General features: G+C 35.4%; 1 protein-coding gene across 2 annotated transcripts in view; it reads left to right on the top strand.

Annotated features, from left to right (window-relative positions):
* The window catches only part of GXYLT1 (glucoside xylosyltransferase 1), a 61,222-nt gene extending 36,325 nt beyond the window's left edge, over positions 1–24,897 (top strand). For both annotated transcript variants that reach the window (XM_003252509.2, XM_030822640.1), the window contains 4 exons: positions 597–848; positions 8,824–8,947; positions 9,242–9,414; positions 18,758–24,897. In XM_003252509.2, the coding sequence (XP_003252557.2) occupies positions 597–848; positions 8,824–8,947; positions 9,242–9,414; positions 18,758–18,919 (711 nt within the window). In that variant the 3' untranslated portion in view covers positions 18,920–24,897. The remainder of the gene's footprint in view (positions 1–596; positions 849–8,823; positions 8,948–9,241; positions 9,415–18,757) is intronic.
* The last annotated feature ends 1,396 nt before the right edge of the window (positions 24,898–26,293 follow it).

Here is a 26,293-nt window from a genome sequence, read left to right as displayed (position 1 = left end):
AAAGCGCAACATAGCCAGTCTTTCTTCTAAGTCAAGCCTTTACCCTTCTAGGTGCACATTTGCTTTGATTCATTGGGAGACAGCCTAGAAATAAGAGTATGGACTCTGAATCTGGATTGCCTGGGTTCCAATTTGGCTCTACCACTTACTAGTTGAAACTGAAATGATGTAAAGATGCCAGTGTTACGGGCCAAGGGGAATAAGTTCAGAAGATCTTTATTTGTATTGGTGTATTTCTGTATTTATCTCAGGAAATTAGGATTCAAGATATAAATTTACCTAAGTTAATGTTATTGTCCATTATGAAAAACATTTCCTCCCTGATCTTTGAAGATTTCATATTATTCTCTCAATTTTTATAATTGAGTATTTTGTTTTGGTTTGTTTTCATATCTTCTCTGAAAGTTAATATGAAGGTTAGCATAGTATCTTTATATATATGCTATTGTTAAAAATGACAGATTTAGGAAAGATTGCCTTAAAATAAAATAATATAAATTAGCTAATCTCAGGTGTATCTTACAAAATTAGAGGTGCTTTTATGTTTCTTTTAAAAATAGAATTATAGTTAATCATTCAAATATCTCTCCTTGTAGTTAATCCTGAAAGAAGTTGACTCACTATTATATGTCGACACTGATATCCTTTTTTTACGACCAATTGATGATATTTGGTCTTTACTAAAGAAATTTAATTCCACACAAATTGCTGCAATGGCACCAGAACATGAGGAACCTCGAATAGGATGGTATAATCGCTTTGCTAGGCATCCATATTATGGAAAAACTGGAGTAAACTCTGGAGTTATGTTGATGAACATGACTCGAATGAGAAGGAAGTATTTCAAGGTAAGTCACTAATACAGGTAGTTGTTAACATTTCTCTAAAAACCTTCTAAATGTTTGCTTTTCAATTTAGTTTTCTTAAAAACTAAATTGAACTGTAAAGAATTTTTCTATTTAGAATAATCTAGAACATTAGAAGAATCTACATATCTAGATTTATCTAGAAGTGTGTTTATATTATTCTGTTTAACAGAGCATTACAATAGGTCAAACCAGATGACATGACAATGAAGTAAAATAACAATGCCCTAAGTAGTGAACATCTCCCTAGATTGCCATTCCAGGAAGCAGATGTTATTTTGTAGTTGTACATTCATAGAATACGTAGAATCTAAATTATGATATACCTTAGGGACGACATGGCGTTGCAGTTAAGAGCATAGACTCTGCAACCTGTTTGTTCTCACCTGTAAAATGGAAATGATAGCACTAACAATGTCTGGGGACTTTTGTGAGGAGTAAATGAGTTAGAACAGTGGCTGACACATAGTAAATGTTAGCTATTATGGTGTTATTGGAAGTTAACTTTAAAAATTCCTGCGTGTTTCCAGTCTTTCAAATTGTGGGGTCAGTAGAAAAGTCAGACTATTTAAATTATCTGAGTGTGCATTTAGACTACGTCAGTATGTACTACCATTTACCAGTTTCATGTAGATTAGCTATATATCTAAGTTGCAAGTCACTGTAGTTTGCTTGCTCTGGAATCAGACTGGCTTTCTGTGTAGCTTTGCCTCCTGTGCAGTACTTAACTACTAGCCATTTAGTTAACTTTCAAGTATAAATTCTCTCAGCTGAATAAGATAATAAACAGACTTAACTAAGTTAATTTAAAAGCGATCTGTTGAAAATTCTTAGTAGAGCCTGACATGAAGTAAGCAGTAAAATGTTAGCTAAAAACAGTGACTTCTGAGCAAACACTATACCCTCTAGGGGTATAGACTTACTATTTATTCCTTTGTATCTCATTAGGACTAAATTAAACATTAAGGGATATCATGTCTTTTATGATATGAGTATATGTGTACGTTTATATGTATGTGCTTTTGTCGTGTATTTTTCATATGGTATCTGGTGGAACAGAATTTATTCTTTCTACATGTCTTGATTTAAGTCTTTGCCTCATTTGGAACTGTTTGCTCTTACCTTTGGTATAGGCATCAGTACGGCTGTAGTCATTACCATATGCCAACACTTCAGTCTTAAGAGTCTGACAGCTATTACCTGTCACTCTTCTATTCTGTTGATCTTAAACTTAGTTTAAGATGTAAACTTAGTGTTTTTTTTTTTAGCCTTCCCTTTTCTGAATCTTTTTAAAATTCTGATTTAAATTTAGTTTTGTCTCCCACAACTGATTGCATTAATAAGCCCAGTGTTAGGTAACCTCTGCTCTTGTTTAACAGAGAACATCTCTCTTTGGTTACCAAGTTTGTTATTCTATCTTGAATTTTTAAATTTCATGTACGTAAAGTTTTACTAAATATGATAAAAATAGGATAGTAACATGATTGTTATTTTCTGATTGTTAGACTATGCACAGTGATCTTATACCAGAAGATGGTGCTGTAAGATTATCTGCAAAAAAAAATGTTACTTCTCAATAACTGCATTTGAAATTTGTGAAATTAATAGTTTAGTGTTGCAAAGAACTATAGAGATAATATAACACCATTTGATTACAACTTAAAAATAGATATATAGTTCAAATCCATTGTTTTTAAAATTATTTTGTTCTTATTTTACTTTTTTGTAGAGAACAGTCTCTGCAGAAAAAGAGTTGCCCAGGTTGGTCTTGAACTCCTGGCCTCAAGTGATCCTCCCACCTCAAACCCCCAAAGTGCTGGGTTTATAGGTGTGAGCCACTGCACTTGGCCAGATTTACTGTTTTTAACTTACCTATTACTTATTTAAATATCATTCATAAATGCTTTAGTAGTTTCTCCCTTTCTCTTTTTCTTTTTTTTTTTCCGTAACATGTTCTAAGCTACCTAGAGATGTAGTTATGGGAGTTGGAATAATTTCTAAACTTTCAAACCTTTTTTTCTTCTGCTCGTTAATGACTATGAAAAAAACACAAGATGATTGGTTGTACATTAATTTGGCAGGTATAATTTACTTCACACCTACTCTTCCTATGTTACAAACAACCCTATTCTTGCTCCTTGGGAACATACTCAGATTTGCTTTGTTTTCAAATATTTTATTATACTTAGGATTGTCGAGATGGTCCTACAAAATTTATTGATTGTTAATTCCTTTTCTCATATATTTTTATTTTTCTTGATCTCTATATCTATAGCAAACATTGTCTTGGTTTTTCCTACCAGTTTTACAGTTTCTAGCCTAGATCTTAAATTTTAGAAATTTAGCAATATAACTGAGTTACTTATAATTACTTTCCAAACTGTTTTATACAGATCCACGACTGTTGCTTCATGGTTCTTAAGCCATGTACAGCCACAATAAAAATTTAGGACAAAGGTCATAGTTTATTTGCCTTGCTGTCACCTGGTTCTTAACACTCATGGCTGTTCATTTTGAACCTGATGTATTATAGTTATGTATATTAAAAAGTTAAAATAGGGCCAGATGTGGTGGCTCACACCTGTAATTCCAAGACTGGGAGGCCGAGGTGGGTGGATCACTTGAGGCCAGGAGTGTGAGGCCAGTCTGACCAACACAGTGAAACCCCATCTCTACTAAAAATAGACAAAATTAGCTGTGCATCGTGGTGCATGCCTGTATTCCCAGCAACTTGGGAGGCTGAGACAGAATCGCCTGAACCAGGGAGGCAGAGGTTGCAGTGAGCTGATATTGCACCACTGCACTCCAGTGCCTGAGCTGCAGAGTGACAATGTGAGACTCTGTCTCAAAAGAAAAAAAAAATTCAAAAATTTAAATTCAAATAATTTAATAATTAACTATTTAATTAAATAATTATTAAAATAATTATTTTATTTAATATAAAATTAAATATTTAATATAATTAGTATTAATATAATATGTTAATATATTAATATATCAATTAACATATATTATATATTATTAATATATTAATATATTATATATTAATATATTAATATATCAATATGATGTTAATAGTAATATATTAGTTTAATATTAATTTAATATAATTAATAAATATGAATATTTAATTTTAAATTTATTTAATTTTAAATTAAATTTTTTTTAAAAATCATAATTTTTAATCTCATAATTGTATATTTGTTAGATAATGAATAACATTGGTTAAATGATTACATTCTATTTTGCAGTATCGTATTTGCAGTGTTGAATCCCTAGTAGGGTGTTTATTTTCTCTCCTTCTAAAAAATGTATTACTGTATTTCTTAACCTTTTCCTGTTTATTAGGAAAAAACCAAAGAGTATAAATTAGACATGGTGGGAATTTTTTCTTTGTTTACTCTGCCCTTTCAGCTTTCTATATATTACTTTGTAAAGTATTTTTTTGTCTGTTTGCTCCACCTGCTGAGGGCAGGATGTGTCTTTTATACAGCTTTATATTAAGAATATTTAGCATGGTGTCTGACATAAAGTAGTAACTTGATAATTGCTAGCAAAGGAGAGTCAGATGGTTTTAGAAACTAGGCCATCAATAAATTGAAAAATACTGGAAAAGGGAACACTTTGTATGAAGTAGATACAATGCTTTTACATATTTGTAAGATGTATGTGATAGAAGAGTTTTCTTGTGTTAGTACATAGCTTATGAGAGCAGAATAATAACAACGAACATCTTGCCAAAGGGGTAGAACTTTTTAAAGTGAAGTAATTAATCTTTGGGAATTGATGAGTTCCCACTTTTTTGTTGGAGCATAATGTGAATGCTCTTTAATTTTATATGTATTTATAGGACAGGCTGATAATGACAGTCCATTTTCAAAGCATACTTAATTTAAAAAATGAAACTAATTGATCTTTATGTAACATGTATTTGGTCATAGGTTTGCTAAATTTTGTAAAATTAGAACTACAGTTTTCTGTTTTAAATGTTATGAAACTAAATTGTGCTTATAAAGATTCAAAACATTAATTGTATGTAGAATAAAAAGACAGGTCTCCCCTTGACATATCTCTCCACACTTGCATGCCTCCACCCAGAGTGACACTGTAAACCTGGCTATGTGTTCTTTGGACCTTTTAAAAAGTGTATTTTGAGGCTGGGTGCAGTGGCTCATGCCTGTAATCCCAGCACTTTAGGAGGCCGAGGCAGGTGGATCACTTGAGGTCAGGAGTCCTAGACCAGCCTGGCTAATATGGTGAAACCCCATCTCTACTAAAAATACAAAAATTAGCCAGGCATGGTGGCAGGTGCCTGTAATTCCAGCTACTCGGGAGCCTGAGGCATGAGAATCACTTGAACCCAGAAGGTGGAGGTTGCAGTGAGCCAAGATTGCACCACTGCACTCCAGCCTGGGCGACAGAGTGAGACTCTGTCTCAAAAAAAAAAAAAAAGTATTTTGAAACAAGCATACGTGTGCATTAGCATTTAGATATAGGATTCTTTTATACATCTTCAGCTTTTTTCATGTAGTAAATATATAGTTGACTGACTTCTGTGTCATTAGACATAATCACATTTTTAATGTGTGTATGATGTGGAGAATGGATGATTTTATTTTCTTTTTTTGTGTGTACCTAGTATGGATATGTAGTTGTATGGCTGAAAATATATTTTAAAATTTGTATTTTCTTGACTATACTACTGGTGTGGTTAAAAATCTTTTCTTATAATTTATAGCCATTTCTGTTTCTTCTTTTGTGAATGGCTGCTTGCCCATATCCTTTGCCCACTTCGTGATTTTCTCTTTCTTATTGACTTGAACTCCTTTTATATGTAATGCCTCTTTATTCAACTCATTTCTCATAGCTTTTCATTGGTTGTCTTGGATAATTTAGGTTATATCATTAGCAAATAATACTAGTGTTATCGCTTCTTTTCCAAATAGTTTTCTAATAGGACTTTTTTCTTTAAGGTTTTTTTCCCTTTTTATTTTTTTCCCAAGACTGCACTGAACTCTTAATTTTGTAATTCATTGATGTTCTTTGAATAGGTACATTTCTTGTAAGACATATATTCAAATATATATATTCGATTTATATTGGTTTTTAAAATTTAAATATGTATCTATATTTCTGTGTATATTTGAATAGATAGAATCATGTGAAGGCTTTAACATGGTGTTGTACAAGGGCTCCACCAGTTCTGTCTGTTGAAAGTGTTGCTGGTTTTTGTCCTTGTGTAATTGATATTTTTCTTTTCAGATCCTAAGAATATTTCCTTAACATACTCAATGACTTATTTCTAAGAGTTACCTTTTCACATTGTTTCCTTAAGTAAAACTTGTTTTAGTCATTTTCCAGATTAAAAAAATTCTGATCATGATTACTATTTACTGTGTTCTAAGAAATTTCACACAAGGATAATCAATTGTAGCAGATCAATTTAAGTATGTGGATTTTTTTTTTCATGAATTCTGGTCTTCTCTTTTTTAAAGGATAGATTGTTTATATCGTCACTGAATTTAATATAAATTATAAAATGGCTTATAACAATGTTTCTCAAACTGTGGCAAAAGATTTTTTTTTAAATTTTCAGTATGTTATGAGCTAATACTTTCGTAAAAGATAGATCACTAGAGAAATATATTAAGTAGACATAAAACTATTAACTTGTTGTAAAAGTTTCTAAATCTTACTCTTAATTTCTATACTTAATTACTTAATCTTATTGAAGACATAGAAAAAATTTACATAGTAGCACACTATGTGAACTGCACTACGAAGAATACTGGTTTTTACTCTGGATAGTCCCCGAGTCACATAGATCTAAAAGGCCCGGTATTCACTTCTACCCCTTCCAACACCAGCTTCTCATTGGACTCAGTTACTTGTTTCCTTAAATATTTAACTTTGGGTTTTCAAATAACAAGTTTTGAGCATTAAGAAAAAAGCATTACATTCAGTATCTGAAAAAGCATTAAATTCCGTATCTTTTTTATTTTAAAAAAGCATAAAATATAAATTGATAGATTATTAGTATTATATTTTTATCTCATTTCAAAAGGCAGCATTGTGCTTAATGGCTAAACAGTAGGAGCTTTCCAGTTAAAATGAAGATATCTATTAATATTACCATAACTATTTTTTTTTTTTGAGACAGAGTCTCATTCTGTTACCCATGCCAGAGTGCAGTGGCATGATCTTGGCTCACTGCAAACCTCCACCTCCCGGGCTCAAGTGATCCTCCCACCTCAGCCTTCCAAGTAGCTGGGACCACAGGCGTGTACCCCCATGCGTGACTAATTTTTTGTGCTTTTGGTACAGTGTTTCATCGTGTTGCCCAGGCTTGTCTCGAGCTCCTGAACTCAACTGATCAGCCTGCCTCGGCTTCCCAAAGTGCCAGGATTACAGCCGTGAGCCATTGTGCCTGGCATCATAACTACTAAGTAATATTTAAATAATGGTTCTCAGCATGGAGGAATAACAACCCCCATATTACACAAATGAAAGAAATAGGTATAAAAATTAGATAGGATGTAAAATTATTATTTGCATAACATATTTATATCCCCGGAAAACCTCAACCTATTAAAACTACTATAAACATTAAGGATATATAGTTAATTTGGCTGAGTTGAAAATTAAAATACAGAAATTGCTGCTTTTAAAAGGAGAGTCAAACCATTTACTGTGCTGGCTGACTCCAGGGGTTCTTTCTCAAGTAGCCTAGTATGGTCTTCTCCTGAAAACAGTGTTGATATGCCAATTAGTTGATATCCAAGAGTAGGAAAATATTTTTGCTAGCAGGGTGTAATTCTGATAGCAAAGCTTACAGTTGTTAAAATGGGTTGGATGAATCTGTCAGCTCTTCAGTAGTATGAGAGGCATCAGGAGACTAGGGTCTCTTTCTTGGAGTGCAGTCTTAATATTGCCAAAGATGCCAGTCCTAACTTGCCTCCCTCTGGGACGGTGAGAGTTTATGGGACTGCATGCATCTGCTAGACTGGACCCAGTTATTTTCCTCAGCAAATCTTCTTTGACTTTATATGTCATTCATGGTGCCTCTTTACAGAATTCTTTGCTTGCGTTTTCCAATGTACAAATAGCAACCTTTTAGAATATAAAATGGAAGACCCTCAAAAGAAATAGCATACATAGGAACAAACTTGAAAGAAATTGGCAGGATATATACATATGTATACACACACACACACATATATTATATATATATATATTTTAAATTTAATAAGATAACACTTAAATAAGTAGAAAGACATACTATATTTTTGGATAGGAAAATCCATCATAAAAAGGCCAGTTCTCTGTGAGAATTTTTTACTACAAGTAGACACAAAACTCATACATTTCTGCTTCTTTGTTCATCTTCCCCACTCCCTCTGCAGCCTTGATTTTTGTCAATCATATTGTTTTTTAGTGTTTAACTTTAGTAGTGTATGCATTTTTAAATTTGATTTATCAATTTCAAAATGATCTATTTGAACTGCCAATTATAGAAGTTAAGCAAATCAATCTGAGAATAATAGCCATCGTGGTAAAAAATAATAATAGCTAACACTGAATATTTACCACGTGTCAGGTGCTATTCCAAGCACTTTAAATTTATATATTAACAATTTTAATCATCAACAACTCTGATGTAGGCACAGTCATAGGTACCAAAACTATCTTCATTTTAAGATAAGGACACAGTTACTTTCGCTTTCTTTCCTGACTTACTAGTTTTATCACTGCCACATACAACTTCCTTTTGTTATTTTGTCTTTTACTGTACAGCCCTTCTCACATTTAGGGTTAGAAATATCACTTGATATTGTGAGGAGTTTGCATTTCTCTTTGTGGATTTGTAATGGTTGCTGTGGGAAGAATGAGGAACTGTCATCATGCTGCCATTTTAAACCTGAAAGTCTGAAGATCTTTTGAATGTTTTTATCAACAGAATGATATGACAACTGTACGACTACAATGGGGAGATATACTTATGCCATTGCTTAAAAAATACAAACTAAACATCACATGGGGTGATCAAGATCTGTTGAATATCATGTTTTTTCATAATCCAGGTAATTATTTAAATTCCTTTTATTTGCATTAAAAAATCACAGATAATACTTAGTGAAAAAGGAAAACATGCACTTATCTGATTCTGTCTTATATTAATGATTATTGCTATTTATGTTTAAGACAGAGTAAAACTTTTCTTGAATTTTGCTTTAATTGGAAGAGATCTAAATGCCAAACATTTTTCATTAATTCTTACTTGTAAGAGCTGTATTTTTTAACTGAAAGTTTTGCATAATGTTACATCTGTGGAATTAGGGGTATTTGCTTCATTGTTTGGTCTTTTCTTTATGTAGAAAGCCTTTTTGTTTTTCCGTGTCAATGGAATTATCGACCAGATCATTGTATATATGGAAGCAATTGCCAAGAAGCAGAAGAAGAAGGAATCTTTATTCTTCATGGGAACAGAGGTGTTTACCATGATGATAAGCAACCAGCATTTAGAGCTGTTTATGAAGCACTGAGAAATGTAAGATTTGCCTTTTCTTTTTTTAACTTTTTGTTTGAAAATACTTTCAAGCTAATGGTTAGTTTACAAAAATAGTACAAAGAATTTTTACACACACTCAGCCTCATCTGTTATTAACATTGTGCCTTATTTGCTTTGTCGTTGGTTTTCTCTCTACATTTTTTTTTCCTGAAAACAATGTAGTTGTTTTTTCAGAAAACTCAACTTAAATTTGATTGTAAGTTGCATACATTAAGTTCTTTTACCCCTAAAAACTTTAGTTTTTTTTTTAAACTAAGAATAAGGACACTCTCTTATTAACCACAGTATATATGTCAAGCTAGAAAATTTAATACTGATGGAATACATTAATTTGCCATCCATATGGCTTTACTCTCTTTTGATCTAGAACAGTTTCTCAGTCTTTGTCTTATATGACATTGGCGTATTTGGACAGTAGAGCCTCTTCACCCCTGTTTTTATTAGAATGTTCTTCATTTTGGCCTGTCTAATGTTTCCTTACGATTAGGTTCAGGATATACATGCCTGCTCAGAATACTGTATAGATGGTGATGTGTCCTTCTCAGGCTCTCATAGTCATAGTCCCCTTTGTCTGCCCTTCACTGGTGATGTTGATTTTGGTCAGTGAGTCAAAATATCGTTTATTTTCTCCATAGTGTAATTATTTTTCCTCTTACAAGCAGCCTATGGAGAGAACCTTTTAAAATCATGTAATAAACACTCTGCTTCTCATTAAAATTTTCCTACAAGATTTAGCATCCATCGTTGGTTCTTGCCCAAAACAATCTTCACTATGTTACTTGCAAATTGATGATTGTTCAACACTAGCACTCCTTCCACGTACATCATTTGACACTTGGCATGCGTCTATAAGGAAGTTCCCTCCCTTTTGCACATATATTGATGTTTATATAATCAGTATGACCCCTTTGATACTTACTTTCCTCCAATGATTTATAATTCATTATTTCCTTCTAATTATGTTGATGCTAAAGTTGTTCCAGATATGGCCATTGGGAGCCCCACTGGCTACTTCTTGTGCCCCTTTGACATGTCCTCATCACTTTTTTGAGTACCTCTTTTATTTTCTGTTCCAACAAAATATTCCAGGTTTATTTTATACTTTCCCTGCCCTACCGTTGAAATTAGTCATCTGTCAAAGGAGCTCTGGTTCCCTTTAGTAGGCTCTGGATGTTAGGCATGTTTATTGCTACCAGGGTCTCATTGCTTCTGAGCTTTTTCAGTGGCAGAGCTAGGAAGTATAAGCGTGCACACATGATGTTAATGTGTTCACACCTGATTCTCTAATTCCATGCCATTCTTCCAAGACTCTTCCTTGCTTTCTTCTACTCTATATTATATCTCCTTTCTTCCCCAGTTAGAATCCTGACTTCTGTCATCAACACATTTTGTCATTTGCTTAATCCTACAATCATTTAAAATAATTTCAGAAATGTTCCATTCATACCATTGTCTCCACCCCCAAATCAGCTTACTAAAAATGGCTTAGGATTTGTTTTCAGTCCTTCCTCTTCCTCTCCCATGCTCCCAGACAAGGGTGTGTACTCAATACTGTATTCAGAAGTTACTTGGATTAGTTCATTTTTTCCGATCTTTCAGTGTGATTATTTTATTCATTTGAAATACAGTTGGATTCATTCGTTTCCGTATGCTTTCAGTTTTAGTTTTTTTCCACTATCTTTGTTGATATAATTGCATTTTTTTGATAGGGGAATATTAATATACTTCACAAAGTCAGAATTAGGGTTTACTCAGATGTAACCTGTTATCTTAGCGCATTCATCCTAACTGCCCCCTACCTCTATCGGGTACCAGTTTCATTGTTTTCTGGTTTATCCTTCCTGTGTTTTCAATAAGATGAGCAGATGTATGCATGTTTTGTAATTTCCATTTTCTTACACAAAAGGTAGCTTAGTGTATATATACTTGTATATATACTTGTATTGTTGGAAGGTGAATCTTCATGGTAAATTCCTAGAAGTGGGATTATTGGATTGAAATTATTACCTGTGTTCCTCCACAGGGATTGTTTGTATTCCTACCAATGATTTGTGAGACGGTCTATTCCCCGCATCCTCATCAACAGAGTATAGTATCAAGCTTTTAAAATTTTGTCATTCTGATGGGTGAGAAATGGTATCTTAGTGTAGTTTTAATTTGCATTTCTCTTATAAGTGAAGTTTAATCTTTTTATATATTTATGAAATATTTTTATATCTTTGGGGAGTGAATTTTCTTTTAAATATTTCACCTATTCTTCTATAGGTTTTTAAAAAATAACTAATAAAACATAATTTATATACCACAGAGTTCACCCATTTCAAATGTATAATTCAGTAGCTTTTAGCATGTTTGCAGAATTGTACAACCATCATTATTACCATGAGGGCGTTTGGGCTTTCTCGCCCTCTCCTCCCTTTAATTGTTAAAAGTTCTTTGTATGTTAGGAATATTAGTACTTTTCCTGTGATATACATTGTGAATATTTTTCTACCAATTTGACTTATTTATGGTATTTGATGCCATTCAGTTTGTATAAAATTTTTCATGTAATAAGTTTATCAATTTTTTTTTTTTTTTCACGACTGGGTCTTGCTCTGTCACCCAGGCTGGAGTGCAGTGGCACAGTCTTGACTTATTGTAACACCTGTCCCCTGGACTCAAGCGATCCTCCCACCTCAGCCTCCTAAGTAGCTGGTACTATAGGCACGTGCCACCACACTCAGGCTAACTTATGTATTTTTTATGGAGATGGGGATGTTGCTGTGTTTCTCAGGCTGGTCTTGAATTACCGAGCTCAAGCAGTCTGCTAGCGTCAGCCTCCATAGTGGCTGAGATTACAGGCATGAGCCATCAAGCCCAGCCTCACCCTTTTTTTTTTTTTTTTTTGAGGCAGAGTTATGCTCTGTCACCCCGGCTGGAGTGCAGTAGTGCAATCACAGCTTACTGCAGTGTTGACCTTCTGGGTTCAGTTGATCCTCCCACAGCCTCCCAAGTATCTGGGACTACAGGTGCATGTCACCAGGCTTGGCTAATTTTTGTGTTTTTTTTTGTAGAGATGAGGTTTTGCCATGTTGCTCAGGCTAGTCTTGAATTCCTGGGCTCAAGCAGTCTTCCCACCTTGGCCTCCCAAAGTGCTGGGATTACCAGGATAACCCACCACACCTAGCCTAACACCCCCCCGCCTTTTTTTTTTTTTTAAAGTTGTAATCAGAAAGCTTTTTCCAATCTACGCTTGGGTTACAGAACAGGTTATAGGATAATTCACCCATATGCTGTTTCATTTATTACATTCAGACCTTTGCTGTGTTTGGAATTTATTTACTCTTTTGTATTGGGTGAGGAATAGATACTATTTGACTCTTTTCCAAATGGCTATCCTTTTGTCTCTACACCATTTACTTAAAAATCTATCTTTCGCTGGGCGCAGTGGCTCATATCTGTAATCCTAGCACTTTGGGAGGCCAAGGTGGGCAAGCTCAGGAATTCAAGACCAGCTCAGGCAACTCCTTCAGCCCAGCAGTTTGAGACCAGCCTGGGCAACATAGTGAGACTTTGTCTCTAAAAAATAAAATAAAATAAAAGGCTGTCTTTAACCAGAAGATTTGAGATACTGACATTATCATAAATTCCATTTGTAATTTCTGAATTTTCTGTTTTGTTCCATTGGTCTGTTCATTTGTACACTAATACCACACTATTTTAATTATAAAGGCGCTTTGCTGTGTTTTAATATCTGATGGGGCTACTCCCTCTTTATAGCCTGTTTTTTTGAGTGTTTTCCTAGCTATTGTATATTTTTCCATAAGTATCAACTCCATTAAAAAGTTAAAAACGTGTTGGTATTTTTAGGCCGGGCACAGCGGCTCACACCTGTAATCCCAGCACTTTGGGAGGCTGAGGCGGGTGGATCACCTGAGGTCAGGAGTTCGAGACCAGCCTGGCCACCAGAGTGGTGAAACCCCGTCTCTACAAAAAATACAAAAATTAGCTGGGCATCGTGGCACGTGCCTGTAATCCCTACAGGCTACTCGGGAGGCTGAGGCAGGAGAATCGCTTGAACCTGGGACATAGAGGTTTCACTGAGCCGAGATCGCTCCATTGCACTACAGCCTGGGCAAAAAGAGCGAAACTTCGTCTCAAAAAAATTGATATTTTTATTAGGAGTTTATTAGCTTCATATATTAACTTAGGGACTGCTAACGTTTTCATGGTGTTGAGAAATCCTAACCAAGAACAAGGGCTGTCTTTACATTTGTGTTTTAGGAATGTTTATAGCAAGCCTGTCCAACCTGTGGCCAGTGAGCTGCATGCAGCCCAGGATGACTTTGAATGTGGCCCAACACAAGTTCATAAAGTTTCTTAAAACATTATGACATTTATTTTGTGTGTTTTTTTCTTAGCTCATTATTGTTAGTGTTAGTGTATTTTATGTGTGGTCCAAGACAGTTATTCCAGTGTGGCCTAGGGAAGCCAAAAGATTGGACACCCCTGCTTTACAGTTTTTTTTGCTACAGGTTTTGAATATAACTTGTTTATGCTTAAGTATTATCTTTTTGTTGCTTTTGTAAGTAAAGTTTTGTCTTTTAAGCATTTGCTTTATAATGAGTTTGGAAAAAAATTATACTGCCCCTCTCTTCCCCCATCCCCCAATTGTCCGTTTTCTCTTTTCTTCTTGTTCTTATTAGTCCCCTTTTATGTAATTGGGGTGGATTGATGGGGGACATGATTAATACTTCGTATACCTCTAGGTGGATGCGTGAACCAGATCCCTGTGAATGTTAAGGACCAAAACTTGGGGCAAATCCAGGGGAAGTTTGGATTTATGCTGTTACTTAACAAGCTGTATCACTATCCATGTTAGCTATTTCACTGCTACTAAGGAAGAAGTATTAATACATGTGATCACTCAACTCTCATTTAGGTATGCTGTCTGTTCTGCTACACTGTTTAATCTTACATGGGTGGAAACAAAGCAAATAATAGAAGTGCTACTTTGGTTTAAATGTGGGGGTCAGAAGAAAAGCTGATGACCCCCATTTACTAGGTTCTCATTATTTGCTAGTGACTGAAATCCTCTGATCTATATAGCCTCATCAATAGCAGTGAGAATAAAAACATTTCACTATAATCCATGGTGACAGAGATTGTTCTAGAACTGTGAAAGAGTGTCTCAGTTTTGCCTTGAAGGGCCAGGGAATGCCTCCTTGAAGAGGAGGCTTTTGAAGTGGGCCCTGAAGAATGAGTAAGAGTTTTCCAGGTGGGTGGAGGCAGTCTGGGCTGACAACTGCCTGAGAAAAAGGTTCAGAGGCTGTGAAAAGATCCAGGGAGAGGTCAGGCATCCATCTGTTCAGTGTGACTGGAGTGATGGATGAAAGTCAGCAGGGGCCGAAATGAAGTGGATGTGGAGGTGGTATGCCATGTTAAGGTGATGATCTGCCATGAAAAGGAATTAAAGTTTTCTCCCAGAAACCTGTTTCTTAAACTTGGTGGTAGACAAAATGCTAACAGCATTGTATGTAGGCTACAGTTTTAGTGTATTATTAGCTAAGTTTCTTGTCCTATAAACTTGACAGATACAGCTTCTAAACAATCAGTTTATCATGGTATGACTATATTCACTGATGAATTATAAAATTTAGTGTTGATGTTCATTTTAATGTAGCAGACCTTGTATGCCTTCAGAAATTAATACTGTATCTTAATAATGCTTTATTAGGGGTTGTCAGAAGGTGATAAAAATGAAGAAAAGTGCTTGGGGGTTCTGAGACTTTGCAGGATAGAAAAGAAATGCATTCCTATAAAAATTGAGATTCCTTTGTTTCCTTTGAGTATTAAAAAAATCTATTAGGGAATTAAATTTCCCTGGTTTTATTTGATCTTTTCTTTGGTTTATAAGTGTGTACCTTTAAAAATCCGAGTAATAGTTTTAAGTTGATTAATTACACTTGATTTTTTAAAAAGAAATCTTATTTTTAAGAGGATTTCAGATGATTAATTATCTTTTGTGTTTGTTTTGGGTCTGTGTTAACTACAGCTTACATCTATTCATTTTTCAACTTAATGAAGTTAATCTGTCTTCTATGGTGCTCCTGCTTCGTGTTTTTATATTTCCTTATCTATAATTCAGTAAGAAGTGTAATTTTTAAAAGAATTGTATTCAGACAAGGATATTTATGCAAGTTTCAGACAGAGGCTTAGTCATAGCCATGGAATGCAGTGAACAGTATGAATTATAAAGAATGTGAACCATCTTTAAAGTGTGAATTCATGGCTATGTCTACCAGCAAATCTGTTTTTATAGTCCATGCGCATTTGTTAAATATTAGTTGTTGAGTCAATAAAAATATTGTTTAAAAATTGCAAATTCAAAATCAGAACAAAACATTTTATGGCTCTATAAGGTATTTTCTGCATCACGCATTTCACTCTGAATTATATTTCTTGATGTTTTCTGTTAACTTTGATTTACTTTACACCTTGCTTATATTTGCATAACTACCTCTGCAAAGCAGTCTTGAATGTTTTCCTTCCCATGGTACTGACTTGCATGTAGTTAACACTTAGGATTTGTTGAACTGCCATTCTCCTGTATTTTTCAAAGATGTACAATTTTTTGAAAATACCTCAAATTGCCTAATTGTGGTCATCACAGCCTTATTATTTCCTGTCATTCAACTGACAGTATAAAGCACGAGCTTCCTAAAAATTAGTGTACAGGGTCCTGTGCCAGTGAAAAGAGGGAATGATTAACTGTACATGGAAAGGCTTCTCAAAGGAGCTGACATTTGAACTAAGCTGTAAGGATGATGAGTACCAGGCAGAGAAGAAAAGGTAAGGACAAGTCAGGCATAGTATATAGTATGAAAAGAAGTCTGGAGTCAGGTAAGGGCACGTGTGGCCTCTGGGAAAGGGACACCTAGATGTAGGTTATGTACTGCACAAATACGCAGGCACTGCAGATTATGTGAATGGCAGAATGCAGTGTCTTTAGGCTATATTTATACAGGTGGAAATTTTGGAAATTTATCTTCTTCCTTAAAGGTCAAATTGCTTTTTTCATATGATGGACAGAAAGAGGTCTAACTAATGAGACACTGTTTTTATTTAAGAAAATATTCATCAAATGGCTTTTTTTTTTTTCCAGTGAAGAAGAAAACATTTTTTAACCACAAACACTGGGATTTAAATCACATGAAGACAAAGAAAATCTCGAGTACTACATACTCCTGGGAATCAATAGTCTTCCTCTATTCTTAAATGCTTTCATGGTGTTTTCATTTTATTGTCATATAGTAAAAATAACGATCACAGTAATTTGGGCTTCCCATAATTTTCCACCACTCAACCAGTTGTTCAAGTGTTTTTTGTGCACATTGAAATATTTCTTGACAGTATCACTTGATGAAGTTTACCTTCTTCAAGCTGGCTACACTTTTAACCTCCCAAAATTTGTGTATCTATTTACAATACAGCACTTTCCCCAGATTTCCACCATTCATTGAGCTTCGTCCTTCAACAGGATTTTTGAACTGACTTGGCATGGTGTTGTTTGCTTAATGTTTGGATAAGTAGTGCTGTCTGGTGGTTAATTAAGTGCATGGACTTTTGGAGCTAGACTGTTGGGACGGAATCCTGGCTTAACCACTTACTGGATTTATAACTATGAGAAAATCCTCTCTCCTTGCCTTAGTTGTTTCATTGTCAGATGGAGATGTTACCTGTATTATAAAGTTATTATGAGGCTTAAATATGTTAATACATATACAACTCTTTTATATATATATATATTTTATTATACTTTAAGTTCTAGGGTACATGTGCACAACGTGCAGGTTTGTTACATGTGCCGTGTTGGTGTGCTGCACCCATTAACTCGTCATTTACATTAGGTATATCTCCTAATGCTATCCCTCCCCGCTCCGCCCACCCCACAACAGGCCCCGGTGTGTGATTTTCCCCTTCCTGTGTCCGAATGTTCTCATTGTTCAATTCCCACCTATGAGTGAGAACGTGCGGTCATATACAACTCTTAGAATGGTGCCTGGCATGTAGGTAGCAAGCACTCTATGTGCTATTGTTATTTTTATTACATTGTTCCTGGCTAAGTTTCCCCGTCACTTTTTAAAACTTTTATCTTCAAAACAGTTTTAGCGTTTATCTTGAGTATGTGTGATTGATTTTTAAAAATCACTCCAAGGGTGATGGTTTTATGCAGTTAATGCTTACAGTTTTTCTTGCTCAAAAGATGCCAAAGTTTAGGATCTCTTTGCATCTCTACAGTGACAAAACCCATGGTTTAAACAAACATCCAACTTCATCCTCTTCTCTGTAGATTGACTGTAGCTTCCTGCAGACTCACTAAGTGTGCTTGGGGTGGTGCTTTCATTTCCTCTCCCTCAGCGTGCTAGTGAACCTTAGGGATAACCTGGGAGATTTCTGGTTCTGAATTTCCTTTGTGATTTTGCATTTTTCACCAACTTCAACTTCCATATAAAATGTTCTACTTTTAAGCCCGCCCCATCTTTCTAATTGAAAATACACCTAGTTGAAAATACTAAATCACAGAATACCTGGTTGAAAATACAAAGATTACATCTAATTTCCACTTTACTACCACAGCCTTTTCCAAAATATATTTCTCAATATTAGTATATTTTATAGTAAAAGAAGGACTCCAGCCAAAAATATATCTTGGGACAAACAGGTCAGACAACACTTAACAGATTTATTTTCTGTTTTACTTTTTAGACTTTTTCCTGTGCCAGTCTGAGTCCCCATGAAGAGTGCCTAATATTTAGCAGTTTTCAAATGTGTTTATTGTTGGGATCCTTCTGTGCGGTTAGAGTTCTGTGGGAAATGCTGAGCTATGTTATCATCTTGCATTCCTCCCACCATATGCCTTTCCTTCATTTCCTTCCATTCCAGCCTCAGCAGTATTATTGCCAGAGTGGTTTTTAAAAGGTGGGACGCGGGTGTGGTGTGTGGTAAAGCTCTTCTTTTAGCCAGTCCACCTTTTATTAGTTTCGTCCAGATACTTACAGGGCTTTTGGTTGTCGTCTTAACCAGTATTTCAGTCTTCTCTGCCCTTGCGCATGTTCTCCAGGATTCCCCTGGACATTTACCGTGGCTGTCTTTCTTTAATGGGAGTTAATAGTTTTGTTTAATTTATTGAAAATATTTGTTAAACATCTAATTTCTGTGAGACATAAAATGGAGATCGTTCATGTTAAACTGATTGAAGAAGTTTGGAAAATAATTGAATTTATATATGTACCTTTGCCTTTTAAATTTTTTATTTTTTAAAATTTTCTTTCTCTAGTGTTCTTTTGAAGATGACAACATCCGTTCCTTATTAAAACCTTTAGAACTGGAACTACAAAAAACAGTGCATACATACTGTGGAAAAATTTACAAAATATTTATCAAACAACTAGCAAAAAGTGTAAGAGATCGTTATGCCAGATCACCAAAGGAAAAGTGATTCTTGGTGACTGCTAAATCAAATGGATGAAAACAAAGAATCAGAGGATAAGTGTGAAGGAATCGTCTTGGATGAAGTATTCAGGAAGGAATTACTCATCTCCAGAATAATTTTTTTTTCCTAAAGAAGTTAAATAAGCAGTATTTTCAGGTAATGAAGAATAAGTTAAAATCTTAGGCCTCAACAATGAAACATTTTTTATCTCTGATGTTTTGTAATGTTACTTGCTGTCATTCCAGTATTGATGAAAATATTATTGAATGGTTTTAACCTGCAGACTTCTGTTGACTCATACTCTCAAGAGTGGTGGTAGGGGTGTGTAGATGGAGAAAATGTACCTCAAACAGTGCAAACACTCAAGACTGTGAGTAGAGCAATAATTTTATGTCAGCACTAACCTCACTTTAAATGTGTGAGAAAAAAGTTTGTTTACAGGAGCAGAAACAGTTCTGTTTCTAAAGAAATGTGATGTAACTGATATAACCATTGACAATCTATATGTGCCTTTATACATTTCATCTCTGTTTTAAAATATTTTTATGACAATCACGTTTAAGATTATTTTTAGATTACAAGTAAGCTGCATGTTAAAAATTGAGCTGTGCAAGGTAGAGGAAAAATACTGAAAACTTTGGGGTTTTAATCTGTGTGTGCGTGTTTGTGTGTGAGAGAGAGAGAGTGAGAAATGTAGTGTTTCATTTTGTATGCATTAAACTGTCTTGCCAAAACTCAGATCTAAGATTGTTAAGTAGATATTTGGGGAATTTTTTTTTATCACTTTAAATGAAAAATGTCAGCTTTACTGGGCATTCTGGAAGCAAAATATATTATGCTAATGATAAAGTGAGAACCTTAAGAGTATACTCATATGATGGTGGAAAATGTGATGGACCAAAATGTATAAGCTATATACTTCCTGTGAGTAGTAATTTTAGTTACAATGGAGTAGAAAAATGTGGTCCATTTAAACTTGTCTTCTACCTCATAACAGCCTTGCAAGATACTTTTGAAGAAGCAAATGTCTAGAGCCTTACTTTAAGTAAGTTAAACAACTTAAGTGGATGATTTGGAATAAGATTGTTACATCCAGCTATAGAAAATGTGGTTTTAATTGGGTTGATGCGCGTATCTTCCTTTTTTGAATATCACCTAAGACAGTTAATTTTTTTAGATCTTGAGAAATTGCTTCTTTGGCATTCTTGACCTGTTAGCTAATATAACTATAGATTCTGAATACTTAGCATATACTATGCTGGGGCACATATCTTATTTTACCAACAATATGATTATCTATATGGTTATCTTCTTTTTCTCCCTGATATTTTAATGCTCAAGTAGAAAATGGAAAATCATGAAGGAAAAATATCACTTGTGAAAATTGTGGCAGTTAGCTTTGTGAAGACACAGTGACCTCTGTGGGGACATGGAATATGCAGAAAGAGATGGTTAGTACAGTTGTTCTGTCGTCTGCAGGTCAGTCAGGGACAAATTGAGAGAGGAAAGTTTAAGCAGGGTGCATTAGAAGTTGATAACCAGTCCAACATTCTTAGAACAGATGGGTTTAGAGAACACGAGTTGTAGTTCCTTGGCAGAATGCCATGGTGGATATAAGAAACTGTGAAATTGAACTTACTGAGTAGAAAATGAAAATACTAAAAATGTGAAGTTTGGAGGGTATGTATTAGATCATTTCTGATGGTCCTCAAATAATGATCATTGCCTGCCTGACTATATAAGATTCTTGTTGGGAGCTTAAGAATAGATTCCTGAGCTAGGCCTTTGGAGACTCTGGCATGCTGTGTCTAGGAGGGAGTCTGTAAAAAAACTTTTTAATGAAGAGATTTAAAAATTATACAAAACTAGAATAGTGCATTGGTACTCAACATCCAGATCTGACACCACTATCTTACCATGTTTGCTTCATTTGTCATTTTTTTCTTTGCTTAAGTATCTTAAAATCCCAGACATCGTGTTATTTGACTGCTGTGAACACTTTGGGTAGATACCATGATATCACACCTAACAAAGGCAGCAGCAGTCCTTCGGCTTCATCTCATAGCCAGTCCTTAAGCAAATTTCCCTGATTATCTCAAATATGCCATCTTCTGGTTGGTTTGTTAGAATCAACAATATAAGTCGCATGATGATTTTGCTTTTAGCAATCACCTCAGACGACTTTGATGTTAGCTACTTTGAGAACCACTGGAAATTATTTTGCCAACTTGAAAGTTGAAGTTAGGATACCACAATTCTTGGCACAGTTGGTGGATTATAAATGTGATTTTGAAATATTAGAGGAAGCATTTGGGGTTAATGACAAGATATGAATTTATATTAGTAAGTTTGATAAGATACAGTTTCCTCAGTGAACGGAGAATCTCAGCCCCATGGGCTCTAATTGATTGGGACTTGTGTAGAGCGTGGTCACAGTTTAATCCAACTGGACTGTATGCTGTAGTCTCACTCATGTTGTGGCTTATTTACACTGTCACACACACTACATTGTGGATCAGTTTGAAGGTTCTTCATCTGGTTTATTTAGACCTGACCTAATTGATCATTTTACCATAAGTTGAATTATAGTGAAAGCTGTCTTTTAGGCACTGTTTCTACCTAAAATTAAAGGTATCACAAAGGATGTATGATAATTTTTAAATGAATTTTCTGAATTTATCTTTAGACAAGGTAATTCTTTTGAATTCTAAAGAAATGCAGTTCTTGGAGTTGATGAGAGGTTAAATTGTAGATGGACAACTTAGAGAACGTATTCCATTTTCATATAAATGGTCTTTCATAAAACATAGTGTATCTATGCAGTTTATATAAATTACATGATTTATTATTTGAGTCTATGTATTCTGACCTCAGAACTATCTCTGGGCTACAGTATTACCAAAGTGGGATGCCTTTAAAATGCAGTCAAACTTCATTTGTATGAAGTAGAAAAGAACTTGGGAAACCTTTAAAAATGTATATTGTGATTTACGCTTTAAGAAAACGCATACTTTTTTCTAATGAAGAGTAGTTCATAATATATAAGGGTTTTAAGGCCCTGAAATAACATTAGTGCCTACTCATTGCTCTCTCATCTTGCCTCCAGTCAGATGTTACTGGTATAGTGAAAAGAAGACCAGATTGTGAACTAGATCTGGATTCTCCTCTTAGCAACTCAGGCATGTTATTTAACTTTCTCTGTGCCTTAGGTTTTTAAGTACAATCAGTGTACCCTTCAAACCTCACAAGATGAGACTCAGAAGAGAGAATGGATTTGGAAGCATTGTGCATGGTTTATATTATGCCATGCCAGTGTTACTGTTGAAGTTCTGTTTTGTTCTGTTGTTTTCTGTACAGAGCGTTCAGTTTACTCAGGCTGAATGTTTTCTGACATGGATCTCCAGTATGAATTTGTTTATGTAAGGAAGAGTTTTTCAGGAAGAGAAAGTAGAGAAGAAAAGAGTGATGTAACTACATCAAAAAAGAAGGAAAAGAGAGGAAGTGAGAAAAGGGGTGAGGAAAGAGAAAGGAGTAAGAATGGGAAAGGCAAAGGGCAGAGTAAGAGAAAAGGTGGAATGAGTGTATGGAAAATTGAGAAGTAGAGATGGAGAGAAATGGTGTGGAAACATTTACTTTTTGAGTTGTAGCCCTCACACTACATCAGTTTGCTTGCCTAGGCTCTCTGGGGTCAGGAAAGGTGCTGACTTCCATGGAATGGGGCAGCAGGGCCTGCTGTATTTGGTTTGTTAGTACTAGAGTTGTTTCCCAGTCACCCTACTCACTGATCATTTAGTGCCAATTCAACATTTTATGTCTTTTGTTTTTCCCCCCACTGGATCCCAGTTTGTGAGCTAGGACCTGTGGAAATACAAGTATCTTCCTTTTTAACTTTATCGTTTTAGCCATCGCAAGTGTTAGACTGCAAGACTAACTACATATTCCCCAGTGGAGGTTGGAAGTGGAGGGGACTGCTTCATTAGGTCTAAAGAGGGCCCAGGAATGTGTTGCAGCAGTTTTCCCAGATGATACTGCTGAGAGGCCAGGTTTGGGAATCACTGTCCAGCCTTGGATGGCAAATTAAGCAATAAATTACACCTATTTATTCCTCAGTCTGGATACTTTCAGTTGAACCGTTCTGAGTAGATTTAAGAGAACAAAAGACAGCAGAAATACCTTAAAAGATATTATTGGTTGTCTTATTTTTCAGATATTTGTATTTAATAAATACTTTAGTAGTAGTCAGAACCTCTTTGAGATGTTTTTAGAAAGACCACTGATTTGTTTTTTAAAATAATTTTTTTGGTTCCTTAGAGTAGAGAAGAAAAGTAGGGGTGCAATATGTCAGATGTGGGGCAGTTATCCATTTATTAAATGCAATTTCAAGTGTCTTAAAACAATAATTGCCTGATTGCATTTTAATATTTAATAAAGTAGATTAAATAAAGATTTGTATTATAACAGTTATTCTTTTATAAATTGCCAAAGCAACCCTTTTTTGCCTATTAAAGTCTGGCTAAACTGTTCTGATGTTGTTGTTTCTTAATTCATTAAACATGAAACTAGGTTTTACAAACTAAATTATATAAACTTAAGACAGAAGTCTAAAAATAGTACAAGAAAAATTTTTTTAAAAAACAAATTAATATGTTATTCAAATATCTAGCAATGAAAGACTCATGAGAAAAACAGAATAGCATATTGGATGTAACAGTTTAAAGTGGATTGCAAATCAATGTCAAACTTTTAAATAGAAAATATTTATTATCACCTCATTTCTACCAGTAATTTCAAATGTTTAATGGGACTTTGAAAAGATAGGAAAAAATAGAAATGAAAATTTCTCTCACCATTAATACTGTGAATACTATTTGGAGGGTCCCTGGTCAGACATTTAAATATCAAACTTAAGAACTGATGTGGAACCTTTGATTATATTTAGTTTATATACAGGATCTGAATATTTACACACATAGCACACTATAGCACCTCTTGTAAAAAATCATGAAGATAGAATGCAACAGTGTATATTCTATTAAAAAGTAAATTGGCTGGGTGTGGTGGCTCATGCGTGTAATCCCAGCACTTTGGGAGGCCGAGGCAGGAGGATCGCTTGAGCCCAGGAGTTTGAGACCAGCCTAGGTGACAAAGTGAGACCCTATCTCTACAAAAAAATTAAAAAATTATCCCGGTGTGGTGGTGTTTGCCTGCAGTCCTAGCTACACAGGAAGTTGAGGCAGGAGGATTGCTTGAGTGCAAGAGTTTGAGGCTGCAGAGAGCCAAGATTGCACCATTGCACTCCAGCCTGGGTGACAGAGCGAGACCCTGTCTCAAAAAATAAAGGAAATTGGCTTTGACTATGAGAAACAGCCATTTTCAACCTTTTTATAAAACCTCTTCAGGGAATATTGGAATATTATTTTTGTCAGGCAAAAATAATCCAGGGCTTGAGCATTGCTATAGAATATGTTATCTGTTCAAAACTTAGCAGAGCACGCATGCATCACATGTATTGTCATCAATATTTGAGAGCTGGACCAGTGGTTTTTGATGGATGCCGTAACAGAAGATCTGTGAGGAGGATGGTGGTTTGTGCCTGTTCCTGAAGTCAGAAACTGGAAAAGGTTGCAGGTATTTCAATTTTCCCAATCATTTTGCATAAATGTATTAATATTTTGAGTAGTAATAGTTCTAAACCTGCAGGAAGGCATCATTGTATACTGTGGTATGTAGAGAATACTACTCTTAACACTGCTCTTTATGTTAAAATGTTTTGGTATACTGTGAATATTTTCCTCTAAGTATTTGGTGTATTTTGACAGTTATTAAAGGAGAATATAAAATTAAAGATTCTGGTCTAAACTAAGAATAATGGAAAGTTGCTTCGTCCTGCCTTAGAGGAGTTTTCAGTTCACCCTCTTCTTGAGAAACTATGTGTTGCTGTTACTAAATAAACATTTACTCAATAAACGTTTTATTTCCTCAAATTCTGTGTCTGGATTATTTTAACAGTCAAAAACAATTGTAGAATCTTTGGGATTGAGGTGCCTGAGAACCAGGAGTCTAGGTGGAGGGCAGTTCCTAGATTGGCTAATTCAGCAGCTGAACAGTGTCATCAAGAGCCTTAGTACCTTCTACCTTTCACTGCCATTCTCAACAAGTGAGTCTGATGTCTCCCCTTATGGCTCCAAAGTGACCGCAAAGGTTCCAGGTGGTGGATGATAAGAGGCTGAAATATCTTTTTTTTTTTTTCTTTTTTATAAGAGGAAGATTTCACCTGCCCCCATTCACTTGCTCTCGTGGCCACAGCAAAATGTGTATTATCTCCAAAGCAATCACTTTTCAAAGGGAATAAAGCTCCTATGATTGGCTTAGACCATGAAGATTTGCCCTTGAAATTAAGAATGACCTCCCCTTGATGAATAGCTGCTCAGAAAAAGGGGAACAACTTCCAGGTTCTGGATGAAGTTGGTGGGTAGGAGTTCGTAGGGAGTTTGGAAGATAGCTGTTTGGTGGGCAACAGACCATGTGTTGTTTTACTGACCCAAGTATTTCCTATAATTTTCAGTCGGGTCAAATTTCAGATCTAGAGAAGAGCACCTTTTTCCATCGCAGGAACTAGTTTTGCTTTTAAAAGTCTCTGTAGGCTGGGCATGGTGGCTCACGCCTGTAATCCCAGCACTCTGGGAGGCCGAGGCGGGTGGATCACAAGGCCAGGAGATCAAGACCATCTTGGCCAACATGGTGAAACCCCGTCTCTACTAAAATACAGAAGATTAGCCAGGCGTGGTGGCATGCGCCTGTAGTCCCAGCTACTTGGGAGGCTGAGGCGGGGGAATAGCTTGAACCTGGAAGGCAGAGGTTGCAATGAGCCGAGATCACGCCACTGCACTCCAGCCTGGCGACAGCAAGACTCTGCCTCAAAAAAAAAAAAAAAAAAAAAAAAAAGTCTGTAAGGCCAGGCAAGGTGGCTCACACCTGTAATCCCAGGACTTTGAGAGGTTTGAGGTGGGAGGATCGCTTGAGCCCTGGAGTTTGAGACCAGCCTGGGCATCATAGTGAGACCTCCCCTCTGTACAAAAAATACAAAAATTAGCCTGGTGTGGTGGCACACGCCTGTGGTCCCAGTTACTTGAGAGGCTGAGGCAGGAGAATTGCTTGAACCCAGGAGGCGGAGGTTGCAGTGAGCTGAGATCGTGCCACTGCACTCCAGCCTGGGCTACGGAGCCAGACCCTGTCTCAACTAAGATGAGAATCATGTGTACTAAAGAAAATTTAATAAAAAATAAGTCTCTGTAATGTTACAATCGAACGGTTTTCAGTTTTGTATACTTTAATTTTTATACTTTTTTTGTCGCAATCATAAAAGATTTTAAAAGATTG

The sequence above is a fragment of the Nomascus leucogenys genome, chromosome 11 (genome assembly GCF_006542625.1).
Source record: "Nomascus leucogenys isolate Asia chromosome 11, Asia_NLE_v1, whole genome shotgun sequence".
In the NCBI taxonomy this organism is placed as follows: domain Eukaryota; kingdom Metazoa; phylum Chordata; class Mammalia; order Primates; family Hylobatidae; genus Nomascus; species Nomascus leucogenys.
The sequence above is the reverse complement of the archived record's forward strand: the minus strand, read 5'-3'. Positions and strand labels throughout refer to the sequence as shown.